The sequence below is a fragment of the Lepidothrix coronata genome, unplaced genomic scaffold, assembly GCF_001604755.1.
Source record: "Lepidothrix coronata isolate B3197 unplaced genomic scaffold, Lepidothrix_coronata-1.0 Scaffold41, whole genome shotgun sequence".
NCBI lineage: Eukaryota > Metazoa > Chordata > Aves > Passeriformes > Pipridae > Lepidothrix > Lepidothrix coronata.
In genome coordinates this window covers 4,454,497-4,474,975 of record NW_016690221.1, presented here as the reverse complement: position 1 = coordinate 4,474,975, position 20,479 = coordinate 4,454,497, and the positions used below count along the sequence as shown (strand labels likewise).

Sequence of the window (20,479 nt, the reverse complement as noted above, 5' to 3'; positions counted from 1 at the left end):
TGAGGGCAGGGCAGGGCAGGCGACCACCGGAGCGCGGCGGGACCCCGCGGGGGCGGGGCCGCGGCGCGGCTGCTCCAAGGTAAAGCCGGGGGGGGTGTGGATATGCGGAAAGGGCGGAGGGAGAGGAGGGGGCGGAGGTGCGCGGAGTGGGCTGACTCGCCCTCCCTCCCGCGCTTCGCGCGTTGGTTCCACCCGGCTGCGGGGGTAGGGCCGCCCCGGCCGCCGGGGGGCGCAAGGGAGCCCGCGCCTGGAGCGCCCCCCAGCGGCCGCGCAGCTGCAGGCCGCGGCGGGGGTGGCAGCGCCATCTTGGCGGAGGCGGCGGTTGCCGGGGCGCCCGGGGCGGGCAGCGCTCCGTGCCCACAGTGCTCAGTGCCCACAGACCTCGGTGCCCACAAACTTCGGTGCCCTAAGCATTCAGAGCCCACAGTGTTCAGTGCCCACAAACCTCGGTGCCCACAGCGTTCAGAGCCCACAGTGCTCCGTGCCCGCAGTGCTCGGTGCCCACAGCGTTCAGTGCCAATAGGACAAGAGGACATAGTCTTAAGTTGTGCCGGGAGAGGTTTAGGTTGGACATTTGGAAGAATTTCTGCACATAAAGAGTGATTAGACATCAGAAGGGGCTGCCCCCGGAGGTTGTGGAGGTCCCTGGAGGTGTCCAAGGGAAGACTGGCCGTGGCCCTCGGTGCCATGGTCTAGTTGACGTGCTCATGTTTGGTCACACATTAGCCTCAGTGGTCCCAGAGGTCTTTGATTCAGTGATTCTGTGCCCCACAGCCCTCAGTGCCCACAGCTCTCTGAGCCTACAGCCCTGCTATGCTTCTCAAATAGTGACTAAAAGTCATGTCTGTCAGTGAGCGTCAATGAGTTTCACTGAGTGACCCTCAGAATGAAGGAAGAAAAGGGGAAGGGAGGGTTGTGTCTCTGCTGGCCTTAATATTAATACCTGTTTTTAAGCTTGGGTGTTTCCAATGCTGGGAAATATTTCTATTCATGCATTCAGTTGCATTTGGCTGGAAGCCAAGGTATGAATAAGGTGCATAAATATACTGGGGTTTGTGTCCATGGTGTTATATTTCTGTAGGCTTCTATATTATATAAGCAAGGCCATCCAAGGATAGCTGAGACTTCGTTTTCTCTGCTATATTTCTCACACTGCATTAAAACCTCTTTCACTGCTTGCAAGTAATTGAAAACTAAACAGAAAGGAGGAGAAAACCATTCTAACTGTATGAAAACATGAGTGACAGCTGGACAAGACAAGAGACAAGTTCATACTGCTTTAGAGTTTACCTGGACACTGTGTGCTTTTCATGAGAAAGCTAAGAAATAAGTAAAGCAATTTTTTTTGTTTCCCTTCCCCCTCTCCACAGTCTAAGTCAGCATTTCTGGTCTTCCTCAGGTTCCTATGGCATGGGAGGCACTCCCAGGGCAAGAGTCTGTATGTCCTACTAAAACCAGATAATACCTCGACCATCTCAGACTAAAAGAATGAAAACTGATCAAAAGGGACTAGACTTTCATTTATTCAAATTAAAAGAATGTTGTAGAATACTAATTTTCTGCAAATTGGCTTATTTAAAATGATACAGGAAACCAGTGATAAAATCCATGTCCTTGCTTTTACTATTTAATTATATTCTCTTTGCATGCAGTTTTCTTTTTCTGATCAAAAGACTGCTCCATATGTAAGAGAAAGCTTAAAAGAGATCCAAGTTCAGTCAGAAATCTGAGGCACAGATAGAATGGCAGAGTTCTTATCCCAGCTGATGAACAGTGTCAGTTCAATGACTTAGAGAGGCAGGTTCAGAGGTATCGACTGGGGTTTCAGATCAGAGTTTCAGATCAATTTGCCAGCAGAAACACACTGGCATTAGAAAATCCTAAACACTGTGAAAGTTACCCTGATTTCAGATACCCTTACTGAATAACTTGATTCAGTAATTTCATTCTTTTTCACCAAAGATGCATATATTTGTGATTGCAGCTTGCAGATGGAAACAGTGACAATTGAGTCAAATAAATCCTTAATGGGAATGTCTTGAAATTTGCAGGCTTCTGTCACTGGTAGAAATGAGGATGTGACACCATCATGGAAGAATATGATCTGTCATTCTAGTCTGTTTTTCACTATGTGTAGATGGAATACTTTAGCTGTGATTGAAGTTTCGCTATGATTTGGTTTTGGCTGAATCTTAAAAAAAAAAGGTATGAATGTTCAATCGAGAATGACAATCAAATGAAGTTTTCACTTTGCCAGGCACATCCTGCAGCCACGTGTGCTCGGCGTTTGCAGGGTGCCAGCTGTCACAGGCCACTGAGACCTTGATTTGAGCAAACAAAGACAAAATTACTTTTGTGGAAACTGAATTTTGAAACTTAGTATTGCTGGAAGGCATGTGAGCTGCCCAGCTATCACAGGAATCTGTGACCCCTCCTCTTTGTGCCACAGGGACTCATTGTCTCAGTTGCTGTCCCTCAAAGAACCAAAACCATTGCTGCCTTAGGAACCAAAGACTCATTTTGGCAGACTTGCGGGAAAGATGAATATGGATTACTGACCTCTCATTGCTGTGGAGAACTGTGGAAGGAATGATTGATTATCTGCTCACTAGCAGCGGGAGAGAGACTGCACGTTGCTCTTTAGCTAAGTGGTATCGTTTAGCTCTTAAAAAAAAAAGGCCAGATATGTGCATTTTTCTGCATCTCCTTAAATAAACATTAGCGAAGAGGAGCTGTAGATGGTCATACAGGCTGGACTGTCATAGGGGCACATGGTATGGAACATGAGGGTGTTCTGCACTAGAATGTTGATACACCATGGTCTTGAATGATGTAATTTATTCCCATCACAGAGATGTGAGCACAGCTTGATTTGGAAGGCAGTCAGCCCAGCAGTTTGTCACTGTGTCTTTAGGACTCCTTGCCAGTAGCAAACCAGCTGTCAAGGAAAAGGTGTGTTGCTCCTAAGTAAAACATTTTACATCTGAGAAGTTCAAAGCAGCTTTTTCCAGTTATTTCATGCAGAGTTCTTTTCCCCACCATCTCCTCCCCGAGCAAATAATTTCTCAGCACCAGCACAACGCGTGCATTACTAACACATGCCCCAGTTAGCTGGCATGTAAAAGAGGAGATCTATTGTTTTAAAAGATCCTCTTTTTTTCCCCATGGGCCATTACTTTCACCCTTTGTTTTCTAAAATCCTCTACGTACTCACTGCTGGCAGATTTTACGTTTAAAGTCAGTAGCTAATGCTTGCTGTGAGAAGAAAGGATCAAATAAAATAGTCTTAAAACCAGCAAAGGCACCGTGCAGAGAGCAGGAGAGTGCTGGACAGGTGTTTGGAGCCAGGCATCCCTCACTGGGAAGCAGGTAGGATTGAGCTGCCTGTATATCTGTGGTCAGGCTCGGTGCAGCCTGCCTGCAGTCCTGGCTTTGCTTTGACACTGCACTATTGGGGTCATTTTACAGTTGACAAATTCCTTTTGTTATTTTTATATAAACTTTTAAATTCTAAACAAGCCTGCGAATAGCAAAAGAAGATTATTCAGATTATTGAATTTTTGGGTCAACTATCTAAAAATCCAACGGAATGTTTATTCCTGAAAGAAAAACTTATGGCATTTTATAGTCTAAGGTATCATTTGTTTTAATTAACAGTTTAAGAAGTTTGCATCTTCACCACGCAGTAACTCATTAACTGCTCAGATCTCCGTTTCGAGTTTGGATACAATGGGATGTTTCAGGTGCTTGATGTGCTGTTGATAAGAGGGGTTTGCATGTAGATCCCAGAGCGATACAGCCCCGCGCTGCCGGGCTCTGCCCCAGCATCCAGCTGTGCCTGTTTGGAAGCCAACGCCTGGCTTCCCTCCAAAGCCCGGACTCTGACAGGGGGCTCCAAACCAGCTGCAGCCTCCCGCTTTTCCCAGTGACACGTCTGTGCGCACACACCTACCTTTGACCTCTCCTGGTTTCTTCTGTGGCAGCAAACACCCGAAATTTGCTCAGCTAATACAATAGCCCTGTACTTTTTGACAGAAACGCCTGTGGTTAACCTCTGTGGGCTGCCTGCTGCAATAAAATGAAGGGTGGTAGAAGTTAAACAATGGGTGTGACTACCACAAGATGGGTGTTAGTGGGAAAGTGGTGTAACATCCACTTAGCATTCCAGAGATGTGAAATATAATTATGATTTAAATGCCAAAGATGTAAGTTGCAGGATGAGTAACTACAAGGACATGAAAGCCTTCCTTATCTTCCTTTCTATCCCACTCAGAATCATTTTGCACACCCACAAAACTAATAAAAGTAGTGTCACTTGATGAAATTACACCTGATACATGACTTGTACCGTCACTTACATTTCTGTCAGTGTGGGCTCTGTTTACACCAAAGAAAAAATTCCAATCTCATTTACAACATTTTAAGTTGGAAGTGATTTTGCTCTCAGTGGAATTATTCTCTATTTATACTCCCACTCAAATCAGAATCTGACCAAGGCTTTGAATTTTGTCTTATTTGCTCTCATCCTTTCCTATGACAGGCAGGGGTCCTCAATCTGTAAAGGGCTCCTCACACCTACATTTATGTATCTTTGCAGAAATGGCTTTTGAGCAGGTCTGTATTGTCAGAAATTGTCAACTAAATCAGCCTGGGAGCAGCTGGTTGCTGAGTGTACATGAATAGCTGCTTAATGTCTTTTACATCATCCAGCATATGTGGGAAGGAGAGCAAGAATGCAAAAGCGCAGCCCATGCCTAGATGAGGGGCTACACACTTCTGTAGCAATTTCAACACAAAGAAGTTAAAGAATGAAAGGGTAGGTTCTAGATAGGGCAGTGGAACAACTAGTGGGGAAAAAAAGTGAGTTCTAAACTTTTCAATAACATCTTTATAAACAGATACTCGGTATGTTTAAAATCCAAGAGCAGAAGGTGTGATCAGCTCTGAACAAAGGGCTGGCCCAAGTTGTGGCCTTGGAAATTGTCTGTGTAGATCAGAACTGAAACCTGTATTTTAAACATTTTTTCCCCCTAACATAGTTCCTCTTGTTTTCTTTATGGATTACATGAGAACCTAAGGTGAAAGTTTCTAGCACAGTACTGCCTTTTATTAGCTGTCAGCAGGGAACAAAGAGTATTATCAGCTCCACAAAGGTGACACCTTCAGATAAAAGCACAGGGGTGAGGCCAGGATTTGGGACTCAGTTTGTGCTTGGTCAGACCTTGTAACTGAACTGTTTGTTTTCTGTACAAAATATGCATGGGGCAGGGGTAAGCAGTGATTTTTCAGATATATGTTCATCTGTGGCTTTGCGTCTGACTAATTTCATTGCCTGAAGTGGAGCTGTAGAGTGGATAAATTGAAGCACTTACTCCATAGTGTTCGATGAGCTGGGACTACTCAGTTATAATGTTGTGGATATTTGTTTCCTAGAAATACCGTAAACATTTACTAGAAATACCTTCTGCTGGGTAGGAAGAACAACTTTCCATCTAGGGGAAAAAATATGATTAGTTAAACATGTTAAAATACAAATAGCAAAATAAAATTGTTCTCTCTTACAAACCAGAAAAAAAGAGTTCATGAAACCATGAAAGTCTTTAGATCATAGCAATAGTTAAGACAAAAAAGCCTAGGATTTAATAGTTTGGGATTTTTTACAATAAAGAACTATGGGCCAAATCCTGTCTTCACGTTAGTATCAGTAATTCCAACTTTGGTGAGTGTCTGGAGCCACAGGAGGCCGGTTCTGGTCAGTCACCGTGGCGGAGGCAGCCACTGGAGAATGGAATGGCCTGGGAAGACTTTGGCTCAAGCCTCTCTTCCATAACCCAGAAAAACAGGAATTGCCACAGACTGCAAGGAGATGAGCGATAGCATATTGCCACACTTCCCACAGTAGTTTGGGTGCATGCATTAGAAAGCAGCTTTTCCTCATGTGGGAGGAAAAGAGGGAAAGAGCACTCCCTCCAGAGGGCAGCTCAGGCTATCTGAATTACCCTGCTCCAAACTGTCCTCTGGAGGAGCCATTCCCAGCACACAGGTCTGATTTCAGGATAGATTCAGCCACAGTAATTAGGGTTCCAGGTTGGCAAATGGATCCTGAGACAGTCAGATAATGTCCTGTCCCTGACACTTGTTCCTCATTGCATCCATACACTTACTTGGGAGTGCTGCTGCATCTTCCTTTGGGACAGTAAAGTGCCTTTGACAGTTGTGGTGCCCCAAAAGCAGAAGTCATTGTTTCTGTTAACTTAATCCATGTCAGAAATGTTGTTATTCCAGAAGTGGATTTGTCTCAGGGATGTCTGTGGTCTGGCATGAAATAGTGTAACCATTTATATGATAAAAGGCTCAATTACATAAAACAAGAATAGGATTTCATTGTTTCTTCTGACAAATATTCTTATCACACCTGGAGGCTGATTCAGTGGGCTCAGCAGGTACACAGCTCTCTGAAAATCAAGACATTCAGGACTTTCCTAAATCCACAGTTAGTCTGCCTCTCCTGCAGTGCTTAGATAAAACAGCTTTCATCACCTTTTCATCACATCAAACTCCAGCTGAATCATTACTGCCTCCTGTCACGGTACCACAAACAAGCTTCTCAGCCCCTGAGGCCTACACAGGTTTTCATCAATATCGTGGTGGGTTTCTCACGTATTTCATTCACAGATCTGAAGATGCTTTGCAAAGATAGGGTCAGCACTGGTACAACGACGTCTCAGGAAGGGGGGCACTTACAGTTTCGGTGACTTGCCCAATGTCTGTTGCAAAACAGCCGTGAAACAGAACCCAGGCATTCTTGTACCAGGCTTGTGATTCAGCAAAGCACTAAACCAAGTGCTTAACTTTGAGCACGAGCTCAAGCTGTTTGAATGGAGACAGATTTAAGTATCAGTTTAAATACTTTGCTGGACTGGGTCTTCGGCTTTCAACAGCTAATTATTGTTTACAGCTATTTCAGGGTTTTTTCATACAGCTCAGCATATTTTTAGATGATGGAAATATTTTTAAACTAATTCAATGGTGTGAAAACACGTACTGCTTGCTGGCCTTTTAGCAACTCAAATGTTCATGCATATGTTTGGGGGTTTGTGTTGTCTTTTCTAGATGACCCCAGCGACTCGACAAAAAGTTCTTGGCCTTTACCGCAAGATATTTCAAATAGCCAAAAAATGGCAGTCGGCATCAGGACAGACAGAGGAGACTGTTAAAGAGAAAGAGTACATTAAAAACGAGGCCAGAACGTTATTCCGAAAAAACAAACACGTGAGTGTCCTTACAGCTTTGAATTCCTTGCTCTTTGCACTGTCTCAGTGAGTGGATGCTAAGATACGAATATAAGAACTGAGTTCCCAAAATTTTATTCACCTTAAATGGTTTGGGTGTATTTGGGTTATAATTTAAATTTCATCCTTGAGAAAAGTCAAACCATTTCAGCTCTTCATTAACTGCTGTAGAAGTCTAAAAGGTCTCTTTTCACTAAAAAAGTGCCAAGAAAAATTAAATTCCAAAGATACTGCCTGTGTAATTGAAGCAGCTTTTGATCTTTACAAAGTTAGCTAAGTGTATCATTACCCATGCAATGGCAAACAGAGCTCAGCAGCTTCTTTTTTTCTTTTCAAAGCAGCAATTATTGGCACTTCTTTTAAAAGAAGCACTTTAATTTTTTTCTTAAGGAAGAAATTTCAAACCCCTTTTGAAAGAGGCGATACAGACTCCATGGTAATCAAAGGTCCTTCTTGTAATTCAAGATCACAATTTTTATTTATAGCCCATATTGCTCTGGGACTAAATTGAAGTAATGCAAAGTCAAAAAATTAATTTAAGTCATAATTTACACCACATTTCTGACTTCAAAGGGAGTTTCTGGATAGCATGATAAGAGAATGTGCACCAAGGAGTGTCTTTCCTTTCTCCTCTAGCTACCTCACAGAGTGACGGATGGGTGAGTGTGGCTTTTTCATGGATGTATTAGTAGTTTACATGTCTATTGTCTTTTTGCAGAGAAAATACCATGTTTGGGTAAAAAACAACTCCTTTAGCTTCAGTCCTGACAGCCTCTGGGCCTTAACATCCAGCACCATCACACCCAGAGCTGTTGAGTCAAGGAAAATACTGTTGTTACCTTTTATGGATGTGAACAATACAATCCTTGTATCCTTGGGATTGCCAGAACAAGCTAAAGAAAGTCATGTGGCTGTGCATCATTTACACTTGAGCTTCCAAGTGCTAATTGCTGTACTTTTACAAAATATTTGTTTGTATGATCTTAGGTAACAGATCCAAAGCTGATTGAGCAGTGCATAGAAGAATGTGAGGCAAGAATAGAAATTGGACTGCACTATAATATCCCCTACCCGAGACCTGTGAGTACAAATCCAGTCACAAAGTCTTCAGCATTACCTGCTTAGCTCTCCCTGCACAATGAAACCATGAGTTTACATCACTGTCACTGCACTGCATTTTCAGATTAGCTGGCATTTAAATGTGTGCTAAATCAGAGCCAAGTGTACATTGAAACCTTCTCCATCTATCTTCTTTCACTGTAAATTGTCAGGTTTCTTCTCAAAATAAGGAGTCAAAGCTTAAATGGAGTTGTGTGAGCCAAATATTTAGGCCTGTGAATATTTAGCCAGTCTTTTCTGACCAAAGAATGTAGAAAAAGATGGTAATGGAATCAAACAATAAACAAGAATGAGAGAATAAAAATACTTAATTGCATCTGCCATAGATACAATAATTTTCATAGCCTACATTACTGGTCATAAATCAAGTCCTGTGGAAACACTTGTCTATGTTGCTGCTTCTTTTCCCTTCTTCCTAGAGAAAAACATACCCAAGATTACTGAAATACTGGAAGTTGCAGCAGTGTCTTCTATTGCACCACTCAATACAGTTTCCTCCCTGCCCAGTCACTTTTGTCTGTAGTACTTTATGTTGCCTCCCAAAGAGGCTTCCTCTCTACTCCTGTTAATTAGTTTATATTTTCACATCTATAGTTCCCTGATCAATGCAGTCACGGTCAAAAGCAAATTGTATCTTCATCAGATTCTTGCCTAAAATATGGTCACTGTCAGCATCTCTTTCACGATACAGAATTACAGTGCACATCTGGCAAACAGTGTTCCTAGAAATGGGCCTAAAATGTGTTCTCTACAGTGGCTTCAAAACCCCAAAGGATCAGCTCTCTCAGACAAACTAGATGATTATTATTTCTGAGATTCTAGAAATCTCTACTCCTGCTTTAGTCAGTGCTTTTACTACTATTTGCACCTAAACAGCCATCTTACAGCCTGACAGCCTCAGCAACAATAACATCTGACTGCTACCACCTACGTTTTCCAGTCACTTAGGGGGGTTACAGCTGCATGACTCCCACGGGGAGTCTTATGAAATAAAAAGACTTTGTCAATCAAAGGAAGAGCCTGTCACCTATTGCTCCTTGTGGAGTCAATGACATTGATTGTGCATTTTAATGTGGCATATATAATCACGACAAAAAGAAGGCAGGCTTTCAATACATACAGTTTGGGGTTATTTTGTGACTTCTTAAGTAGGTATGAATAAATCACACAGTGCTTCAAGACATCTACTGAGGAATTTTTAGGATTATCTAGGTCTTACTGTTCTGGAACAGCAGTCCTATTTCAACAAGTATTTTATCATTACAGTCTGATATCAAACTGCAGAACAAGGTTACTAAGGCCTAAAACATAGGATTTTAATAAACACAACATTTAGGGCCTGAAAGTTACACCACTAATCCCTCCTTGGACACTGCTCCTCCTAGAAATCTAATAACCTGGATTGAGACAATACACTTGCCCTCTCCAAAGTATGAATAAACTATGTAAATCTCAGTGACACCTAGTCTGTATATATGCTGCCTTTTTTCTTCCCAGTTTGCTCCTAACTGGTGGGATTTTCTTTTCCAGATCCATCTGCCTCCTATGGGTCTCGCCCATAAACAAGGTCGTACGTTGCGACACCAGGAAAAGTTAAGGAAGATTTCTAAGCCAATATACCTGAAATCCCATGATGAAGTTTCATAGCCCACCACTTAAGCTGTGATGTGTAATCACATCCTTTAAGCTGTGAACTGCAGTCCAGGTGATTCGTGTGCACAACTGTGAACTAAGGTGTTTTAGTCACTTGCTCACACATTTCCTGAGGCCAAAAAGCCAATTGATACATTGCATATGATGGATAAGGTTGGTCTATTATTTATTTTATTTTTTTTTAACCACTGACTCATCAATAAAAATAACACTTTTCAAGGAGTGAGGTGTGATACAAAGATTACTTTTGCAGGTTCTCAAACTCAATCTATAGCAGGATTCTCTGGTGGTTTCAGGATTCTGTGTGCTCAGTTGTAACTCTAGGCTGTGCCTTGTGTAAGGGTCAGTCAAAATTAAGGAAATCCAGGAGAATCAAGCAGATGCAGTGCCTCCAGATCTTCTGAACACAAGTGGGAACACAATGACTGCATCGTGCAGCTGCTTTCCTTCCTCTCTTGTCCCTGCTCTGCCTGTTGTCCCTGGGGAAACGTTGCAGTTTCATAGTACCTCTGTGGTGAAGTTCTGTTTCTGAATGGGCAGTAGCAAAGACACAACTGAAGTGCCCACTACTTCTTCTTTTTCCTTTTTGCAAATTGCAGAGGGATGGCCTAGAGACTCCAAGTCAGCTTTTCCCCCTTCCTTTGGAGAGGGTGTGGATGTGAAATGCAAAGTTTGGAATGCCATTACACAACTCTGAGTAAAACATTCCAGTGTTGGGTTCCTTAGGTTCCCATGTATGGACTGACTGAAAACTCTCCCTTCAGAGTATCACAAGTATCACTGTGGAAACAAGCTTAGGATGCTCTGGTGTGAGGACCATGTTTTCACATGGTCAGTCTTGCAGCATAATCACCGTGGGGACTTTCTCAACAATTATTTTAACTTTAGTGTGAGGTTTTAACTCTTAGATTATGGACAGAACCCCAGCTTTAGTAAAAGGAAGTATCTACAAGTCTCTAAAGTTTGAGGGGTATTTCTGTTTCACAGGTGCCTCTTGAATGGAATTAAAATTAAATGAATTTTCCTCTCACTGGCCGTCAATTACTTTGCCTCATTTTCAGTCCTCTGACTTTACCAGGCTGTTCTTCAGGAAAGCTGGGGAAGCCTTTCATCCCTCAGGCTGAAAGTGCCAATGAGACCAAGCTGTGGACAAGAGCCACACTGTACTGGATACAACCTAAGCACAGTCCACAGAGCTTTAAGGAAAACCTATTCTAGCCCCAAGTTAATAGTGGTAAAAAAAAGCAAATTTTAAAAATGCAGTGTGTATGATTTCCTATTAAAGTGGGGGAAATCAGTGAAATCTCCTCTTCTGAGATCTCCAATTCATCCTAAACTCTCCCAGCTCTAATAGACAATGACAAAGAAATATTCTTGTCAACCTGAAAAGTAAGTGAGAACTGGTCATGTGCAGAACAGACTGACAGTCCCTCCCCCAGGAATGCACTCCTAAGAGTGAAAAAAAAGCACAAGCGGATGAGAAAGTACAAGGAAACAATAACAGGAGTGAATCAGCATGACAGGTACTGGCTGGCCCAATTTCTCACTGCCCTTCAGGGCTCCAGTCCACAAAGGTATCTATTTCCATATAGTTATTTCCTGGGAATGCCACATGTGGGAAGTAATAGGTAAAATGGCATTGTTCTGCCTGTCAGTGGGATCTTTGCAAATTTAGTGCTGTCAGGAAGACACAGAAGTCCTTTAGCCTAGGAAAAGGGGGATGGAATAAAGAGAGTAAAAAAATAACGTGATTATACACACTGCTTAATCCTTCACTGAAAGAAGTCCAAATACAGTCTTTTCCTACCCTCATTCTGATACACCACTGTAGGCATGTGTCAACTGAGCCAAATCAAAATGTGCAGAGACAAGGGGTTTGAATGGAAGCTTAAGCTCCCTTTTTGCCATTAAAGTATCATTTGAATCTTTTGAATTGTTAAAATTCCTGTGGTTAATGAAGGTGCTGATGCTGTGACACATCGGGTGAATAAACAGCTTTGTAAACAAGCAGTCTGAATTTACTGTCTCTGTTATAGTCACAACTCTTTCCTAAGCACATACCGTAAGATTTAGATTATTTCAAAAAACCATCCCTAAAATCACAGAAGATTTACACCAAATTGAAATAACAACATGAGTTTGAGTTTACTACCGAAGGAAAATACAAACAAGCAATTTTAAAAAGGATCAAGTAGCCTTGATAACTCAAACGAGTTACTGCTTAACTGAGAAGCCAGCAAGTTGAACTGTAGTGACAGCATCACATTATTTGAGATGCCTTAAAATGCTAGAAAGCCTAATGATTTTTCAAAATAAGTGTTGGAGAAATTATTAACTAGTGCCTCATCCTCATTACTCTCCAGCACCAGAAAGCAAAGACTAAGATTTGTTGAAACCTCAGGCTATTCAGCTAAAGGAAGGACTAGATCAGCACTTTTGTCAAGTCTGGAGAGAAAAACTTTTATTTTGCAGCTTAAGTTAAACTCTGTATGGAAAGGAGAATATGCCTTAACCGGAGTCCTTTGTTTTTGGAGGTCAAACCATTTTGAGTGAGTTTTATAAAAAAAAAAAATTCATCTGCAACTCAGTCCAGCAGGTCAGCAAACATCTCAACCGGTACTCTTGTATTAAATGCCAAGGACTGTATAGCTTCTGTCAAGAAGTATCCCAATGATTGCCCAATATGTCATTCCTACACATTAATTTTACTTGCAAAAAGATGTTGTCCTAAAATGCCTCTGAGTTCTGCAGAATTTATAATGCACTGGATTCGACCAGTCAGTGTACACTCTGTCCTGTACTTCCTGAACTTTCTCTTATTCCCCTACCAGTAAATACTGTCTCTTTCTAATTTATCACAGTAGTCAGGAGATGCTTTAGCATGATTTAGAAGAAAAGATTACATTAACTTTATATTTTTTAGAAATAAAAACCCTGAGTTAGTTGCATGAACTCTCCTGCAAGCTAACTGGTAGGCAATAAGTTGCAGTAATAATTTGTTGACATGATATCTGGTCTTGAATATCTAAATAACACCTCCTTTCTGGACGTTCTGTCCCTAAATCCATCATTAGTAAGGTTGCAATTTATGAAGCCATGCACTTATGACTAACATTAGCAAGCACACAATCATTTAGGAAGATGCACTTGGCACCTGCTTGCTGGATGTATCCCTCAGCATTGTCTGGGGGTGAGGAAAAGCTCATTATGCTGCAGCAGCAACCCAAGGGAAGCATTACAGCACTGGAACATGTTAAAATGGATTAGGTTATCTGATCTATCTCCCTACTAATACAAGTTTCTTCTTGTAATACCTTTTAGATCTGGAGAAAATAAGGCAATCTGGACCTCACACTCTTGGGGCCCTACTATGTATCCATCAGAAATTATATCAGTAACATCCACATTTTATCCACAGGTCACTTATTTGATCATACCTATAAATTCATTTTCAAGAATGCTAATTAGAGCTGAGACCTGCAACTTTCACTGATTTTTCTAATCCTACTAGGCAAAACATTCTAGCTATAAGTAGAAGAATTTGGGGCCTTTGTATGGTCTTTTGCTTTTTCATTGTATAATTTTCCCTTTAACAGCCCAACAACGTTAAAATCAACAGAGACAGTACTTTCTGAAATGGTTATTTGTACAGATAAGAAAAGGTTTCAATCTCCTAAGAAAATGTACAAACCTATCTGTATTACAGCACCCCTAGCTGAAAATCTTTCTCTGCTAAGGCAGAAATATCTCTTGCTCCATAATGTCTGTAGACTACATTTTTTTCCATCTGCTTTGAGTTATTAGCAAGGCTGTGAATCTATGATTTGCTGTAATTACAGGCGGGTTTTGTGGTTTATTTAATGAGTGCTTCTAATTAAGAAATGGAAATACTAAACCTGTAAAGCCAGAATTCTAATACTACTGTTATAAGGCACTTTGTCCAAAAATTTTTCACATTTTTATCATGTCCAACTGGCAGCTGAGTTGTCTTTTTTAAAATGCATCTCAGCCAAGAAAGTTGGTGAATTCTAACATTTAGCCAGCTTATCATTCTCCAGGAAGGTCTAGACAATGCTCAGGAAATAAGGTTGGGAAGCTCATTTCAAAGAACCACAGAAAAATATCTCTAAGACAGATATCCCTTGACAGTAAATTCCATTACTTTTTCTCAAACAGGGAGGGCAGCCCAGGAAATCACATCCTGCAGTAATCATCAGCTAAAGCCACTCAGCCATGCCTGATCCCTGGCAAAGGGGCAAGCAACAGATGCACAAACCCTCCTTTATGGACTCTTATCTATATATTTTTGGTCACATCTACAAAAGCTTGAAATACATCTTTAATTACATTCCAAGAGATGCCTTCATATCCAATCTAAACGTCAACACAGAGGAAGCATTTAGAAAACCACACAGTAACAAGGACATTGCACACCTGTAGTAGCAAAGTCACTATAAGTTCACAAGAACCACAAGTGTGTCATTTAATAAACTATCGATTACTGTTCACAAAAAGGTGTTAACAAGAAACCCACGTGGCAAGCTATGACACAGATTTCCAACAGTTTAAAAGTAATTGATGTCCATAAAATATAATTTAGGTTGCAAATCTGACTTTTTTTTTAATGGCTTAATTTAGAGGACTGTGTTTGCAATACTAGCAAGAAGAAGCCTAAGAAAAAAAAATGTAAAGGACCAATTTTAATTAATTTATTTATAGATTTGCTGAAACACGATTCTCTTCTTAAAAACTGTTCTCTGTTTGGATGGCTGTGCTGTAGCATTCATAAACAAGTTTTGTTTTGCTATAAGTGCCAAATATCATTTAGTCTAATTTGTTAAGAGTAGTTGCTTCCTGTCAGTAATTTGAAACACCTGCACATCTCTGTCCCTTTCATTAAAACAAACATCCATGAAGTGAACTGGCCTGACATCTTTGCCTTGGTCACCATGTAACAATAATGATGCACCTGCACACTGTACTGTTAATGAGGCATCAAATGTGCTCCATGAAGATACTGTTTACCTGTGTGTGTGTGTTTACCTGTGTGCATCTCTGTGCAGAGCAGCACTGCACAACATACCCTCAACACTCCTGGCTTACCATTCTTAACAGTTACTATTTTATGAATATCTGTATAAAACAAGCCAATGGTTAATAAAACAATAATGAACACTGTTGTCACCTGTCACAGCTAAGCACAACACAGCAGATAAATTCCTATGACAAGAACTTTATGTTTTAAAGAGTTGTAGCAGCATCCCTTAATGCTTGTAGCAGGATACTGGGAATTGCTGAATGATAGCTGCATCTCTGACTTTGTGAGGCCTTGAGCAAGTCATTAAAACGCTACAATCTGGGCAATGAAAAAAGTACATGACCCCAATTTAGTGGATATTTATGCAGTTTGTGTTTTCTTAAATGTCTGCCTTGATCTTTGTGTTTCTCTTGTACCATGTACACAACAAGTCTAATGATGCATCTTTAGAACCTTCTTGGCATGCTGTGGGGTTTAGTTAATGACTGTACAGCTCTTTGAAGATGCTCAGGCTATTTTATTTTTAATTAATGCTTGCAAGCTACTTTGAGCTTCTCTGATGAAAGGGCTTAAACAAGTACAAAATTTCAGGCGGTCATTAGCCCAACATGCAAGTGAGCAGGATGAGGAAGTGTGCTGGGTTTGGCTGGGATAGAGTTAATTTTCCTCACAGTGGCTGGCATGGAGCTGTGTTTTGGATTTGTGCTGAACACAGGATTGATAATATAGAAATGTTTTTCTTATTGCTGAGCAGGGCTCAGTGGCTGAACACCTGCCTGCCCATGGGAAGCAGCGAATCGATTCCTTTTTTTTTTGCTTTGCATGTGTGCATGGCTTTTGATTTTCCTATTTAACTGCCTTTATCTCAACTCAAGAGTTCTCTCCCTTTTACCCTTCCAATTCTCTCCCTGATTGCTGTGGGGGTAATTAGTGGCTGTGTGGGGCTTGGCTGCTGGCTGGAAGGAAGTAAAGTGAGACTATGGGAGAAAGGAAACAGTTCCTTTTGTCAGGTACCTGGGATATGCAGGTAAATCATAATGAAATTTAAAAAAAAAAAAAAAAAGAGTTAAAAAATTATGAGACAAGCATACTGTTCTGAGAAATGGCAGGCTCCCCATACATGTGCTGTCTAGACGTTTTCCATGGAAATTCTGAGACACATCATTGAGGAATGACTATAGTTTTATGATATAGCTCTGGCAGTTCATGATTTTATATGTTGACAACAGAATATTCTCACCTCCTCCCTCCTTGCCCTACATACTCCTGAGACACAGGAGTGGCTGGCAAATCCACAGAGTCTTATTTGCAGGAGTTGTGAAGTAGATTCCCATTAAAATCAGCATCAAAACTCTTTAGGCCCAATTTCATAAAAAAAACAAACCATGCAGCCATTGAGGAGTAAAGTGTATCTTTACAATAACAAAATGTGTTTTGAGTTGGATCCTCTCAGTCATCCAGCTGGCACAGAGCTGCCACACCTCGATTTATCCAGTGTTTTTGGGGCTTGTCTGAAGGGAGTTCAATGGAGAGAACATAGTTGGTTGAGTGGCCAGTGGTGGATAAGACACCTCTTCTTGCGCTTGTCTTGTATACAGGGCACGAATAGATGTTCATATGAAGAAATTTGGAACTTTCTCCAGGTTTCAGCCAGATTATGGGCAAAGGATCATAAAGGATTTTTGGTAGTGATTCTCCAATTAATGAGGATTCTCTATCCCATCGTGCACCTTCTAAAAAAAGGCCTCTCACATAAGCCCCATCTTGTGGCATTTTCTCCATTGTGTGCTCCTCCTTCATCACCTAAAATGATTAAACCATTGCTTTATTTTGGTTTTACCTGTAGCATATTAAATCCTGTAAGTGATGGTCTGAAATTTCTCCTTTAAATAAAATCTCTTTTCATCTGAAAACTCTATTTCTTGCTGCCCTATAACATGTTTCAAGCTGTTCAAGAAAACCAAAATTCTTCTACATTTTTCTTACCTCAAATTCAAATCCAATGTGGTCGATTGGGATGGTGTATTTTCTGGCATAGTTTTGTAAAACACCGGTCAAAAAAGACTGAGTGAAGAAGAATCCTGAGAGCCAAAAGACTGTGGGCGGCCCATTGTTGACCCAATCCTGAATATGGAGAGAAAAAACAAATGTAAGAAAAAAAGTACAGTTGTGTCTTCACTGTGCCAATTCACCAGAAGAGGGATGTGCTATGAGAGCAAGACAAATAATGGAAGGGTGAGTTCAGAACAAAACAGCTGTTCAAAAAGTGTCTGGAAGTAGTGTCACTTTTTATTCAAATTGAAAGAGAAGAGATTTACAGTCACATATATAAAATTTAATAGTGCCTGCTATGCACTGTTTCCAAAGCATTCTCACACCCAGTTCCCTTTGAGCAGGGAAGTTGTTAAGACATCAAAGCTAATTAAAATGAATCTTCTAGAAATAGAAAAATGGGAACTATCAAAAGCAGCACTGGATTAGCACCCAACTGGATTATACTCCCAACTCACCCTGCTGAGCAATTGCCCAGCTAATTCCAGTGCTTTTAATGCAGTGTATGTGTGAGTAGTTCACAACCTGGAGCTCTCAGAGTACTGCTGAGTGAGGACAGCACTGATACACATTGTACCCACTCAGCTTTTAACTACACCACCCTGTCAGTCCAGCTCAGCATACCTGGAAGAAGACCAAACGACAGAGGAGATCGGACACGTAACTTCCCAGTGGCTTCAGTGATGGATAGGATTTGGCAGCCCACATTGATGGCACTTTTCCCACTAGCATGCTGTTGAAAACATCTTCGAGTTCAGAAGACATCAACACTTGGCCTTTAATGGCTTTGCCTATATTAATGAGGCTGCTCCGAACAACTTCAGTCAGCCTTCAGATTGAAACAAAGAAATTGTCGTCAATGTCCTGTCAGAAATTCCTTCTCTCACCTGTAGTTATCACAACATTTACTTAACTTTAGAAAAGCAAACAAAGAAAAAACACACACAGAGAAATAAAAGACAATGAAAACTTCCACTCTAAACAAGGAAAATTAGGGGCCAGAGGTTTAAAGCTTGTAACACTGACATAGTGTGCTGTGAATATTGGGGCCTGGCTATCACTGACAAAGTAGGCTGCCTTACCTTGACACAACAAGCTCAAATCTGATTTAAGTTCATACTCCCAAGAATACATGTACAGTTTCTATATTCAGGTAATCAGCTGCAGCTTTCAAGTCTTTTTAAAAGATTCACCCAAAGCAGAATATAACATGTTAAAAAAACTGTCTTGTAAAAGGCTTACAACTGTTTAAGGCCTGTACTGATGAACACAAGCATATTTCGGTATTAGCAGTACTACACAAAACACTGAGCCTTACCTGTTAAATCGAATTAGTTCTTGCCTGAGAACTGTATTCATGGACTCTTCATAAAGTACTGGGTATGCCTTCATAACCTCTTCCATGTCATAGCTACTTGGTAATTTGGATAGGATGTCCTGTGCCAAATCTTCAACAATTTCCTGAAATCACAAGTTTGCAGTGAATAAGGAATATTCCTTTTTCTACCCCCCATATTTTTATTGAATAAATTCCACAAAATACTATAGATTTTGTATTTTTTTCTGCACAACCACATAGCTATTTTAGTCCATTTTTCTAGAGATATAGTGCTTACATGCTCTTATTTGTTTTGAGCATTATCCTGTCTGCCAGTCTCCACATGTACCTGCCGGCTCCTTTTTCCTTCTCAATACATTTAAATTTGTTAGCAATTTTGGTTTTATTTGCAAAAAGGTTTTATGTGACTTCTAAGGAAATTGGCAGAAGGGCAGACAAGTATAATCCTATTACTGCCACAATGAAGGAAAAGACAAAGCATGCAGCACAGGGGAAATGATGGGAAGACCACACGAATACCCCAGCCAGGAAAGAAGCTTCACTTACAGCTATTAGACATCAGAGAACATTGTCATTAGACAACCCTGCAGATATGAGGCTCCATTAATTCCACTTTTCAAGAATCCACTTGTGTATAAACTATAGGATGTCAAATCTGAGAGGCTTGAAATGTCATTTATCTATATCTCAAAGGGGCATGGATTTGGCTTGAGCTGCCAGGACATGATGAAGAAATTCCCAGCACTTTCACAACCAAGTCCCACAGAGGGAAGGATGACAGGGAGGTCTGTGTCCAATCTGTCAAACTGCCCCCCCCTTTGTGCCACATAAGCCTCAAACACAGTGACGTGTTTGGGTCTGTAGAAAGTGAAGCAGCAAAGGGGAAGCAAAAAATCACATCTCAAAAACCCAGCATTCAATAAGTAATAACAGACATTGTAGCACAGACTTCACCAGGAAGACAACTTCTGCCTCCAGTGGGCTTATACGCCTTGCCTGATGGCTGAATGACTTGATCTAATTTCCTGGCACTCTGGACTCTGTTCCCTAGTGAGAATAGCAGGGATGGTCATATAACCAGTGCTGGATGAAGTCAGGCAGTGCATGAATTTCCATCATTAGAATTTGCAGACTGGAATTAAACATCATAGTTTAACAATTGCCTAGAGATGACAGGAAAGGGCACCTTTCCAGAGTGCAAGTTCATCTTTCTTCCCCAGTTACCTGAGGGGACTTGCCACCTCCCCCTGCTTGCCTAGGCAAAGTCAGGAGCACTCCATGGAAAAGTTGGTTAGTCTCCTGGTTATCCTTGGTGATGTCTGCATTTTCATGAAGTCCAAACACTTCAGGGTGTGTTATAATTGGCAAACTTCGTATGTATTCAATGTAAGACTGTAAAGCAAACATTCAGATACCAGACATCACACAATGCAAAATTCATAAACACTTGGTATATCCAACTTGGACAGAACCTTCCCATTTACAACCAAACACAGTAGTTCCCTGTTAAACATATCCAGGGACTGACTTACACAATCCACAGAGATAAATATAAAAGTTTTGAGTGATTCAGAGACTCATGGAGGATTTGTTATTACCACCCTCATGTAAGTGGCAAGAAAAAGGAAAGTACATTAGAAATATCCAAGGAGTGCTGGCAGCAGTCACAGAACAGGGTAGGATGCTGTATGTGTCACCCCTACAACTGTGGGCTACACAAATAGGTGGGATTTGAGCACATTTGTTATCTTTCTGCAGTTGTTAAAAGGGAAAAAGGGGATGAAAACTGAGTATATACCTGTCATTCCATCTCTTCCTCCTGACCACTGCTTTCAAGGCAAAAGTGGTGCAAGAGGGTACAGAAGTACCCTATGAATTCCTGTAGCTTCCTATTGACTATCTAGGACTGTACTGGAAACCTGCACAGGTGTGGCTCTTTGCATCAACAAATGGCAGTATATTAGATGGTCACTATGTCCCCATTGG

The 20,479-nt window shown here is 41.1% G+C and overlaps 2 protein-coding genes across 4 annotated transcripts in view; one reads left to right on the top strand and one right to left on the bottom strand.

Moving 5' to 3' along the window:
• The first annotated feature begins 25 nt into the window (after positions 1-25).
• On the top strand, positions 26-12,071 carry LYRM1 (LYR motif containing 1). Of its 3 annotated transcripts, none has more exons than XM_017813347.1 (4): positions 26-79; positions 7,114-7,272; positions 8,280-8,372; positions 9,942-12,071. In XM_017813347.1, the coding sequence occupies exons 2-4, from the start codon at positions 7,114-7,116 to the stop codon at positions 10,056-10,058; spliced, it is 369 nt and encodes a 122-aa protein (XP_017668836.1). In that variant the 5' UTR covers positions 26-79; the 3' UTR covers positions 10,059-12,071. The 3 variants fall into 3 exon arrangements, with proteins under 3 accessions (XP_017668836.1, XP_017668839.1, XP_017668838.1); XM_017813350.1 differs by lacking the exon at positions 26-79 and adding an exon at positions 2,075-2,205; XM_017813349.1 differs by lacking the exon at positions 26-79 and adding an exon at positions 4,598-4,816.
• Positions 12,072-16,253: 4,182 nt separating this feature from the next.
• DNAH3 (dynein axonemal heavy chain 3) overlaps positions 16,254-20,479 on the bottom strand; it is a 55,716-nt gene continuing 51,490 nt past the window's right edge. Inside the window, exons 59-63 of the mRNA XM_017813458.1 lie at positions 19,718-19,885; positions 18,473-18,615; positions 17,779-17,983; positions 17,089-17,226; positions 16,254-16,905 (exon numbers count right to left, since the gene is read on the bottom strand). Coding sequence (XP_017668947.1) covers positions 16,552-16,905; positions 17,089-17,226; positions 17,779-17,983; positions 18,473-18,615; positions 19,718-19,885 — 1,008 coding nt within the window. The 3' untranslated portion in view covers positions 16,254-16,551. The remainder of the gene's footprint in view (positions 16,906-17,088; positions 17,227-17,778; positions 17,984-18,472; positions 18,616-19,717; positions 19,886-20,479) is intronic.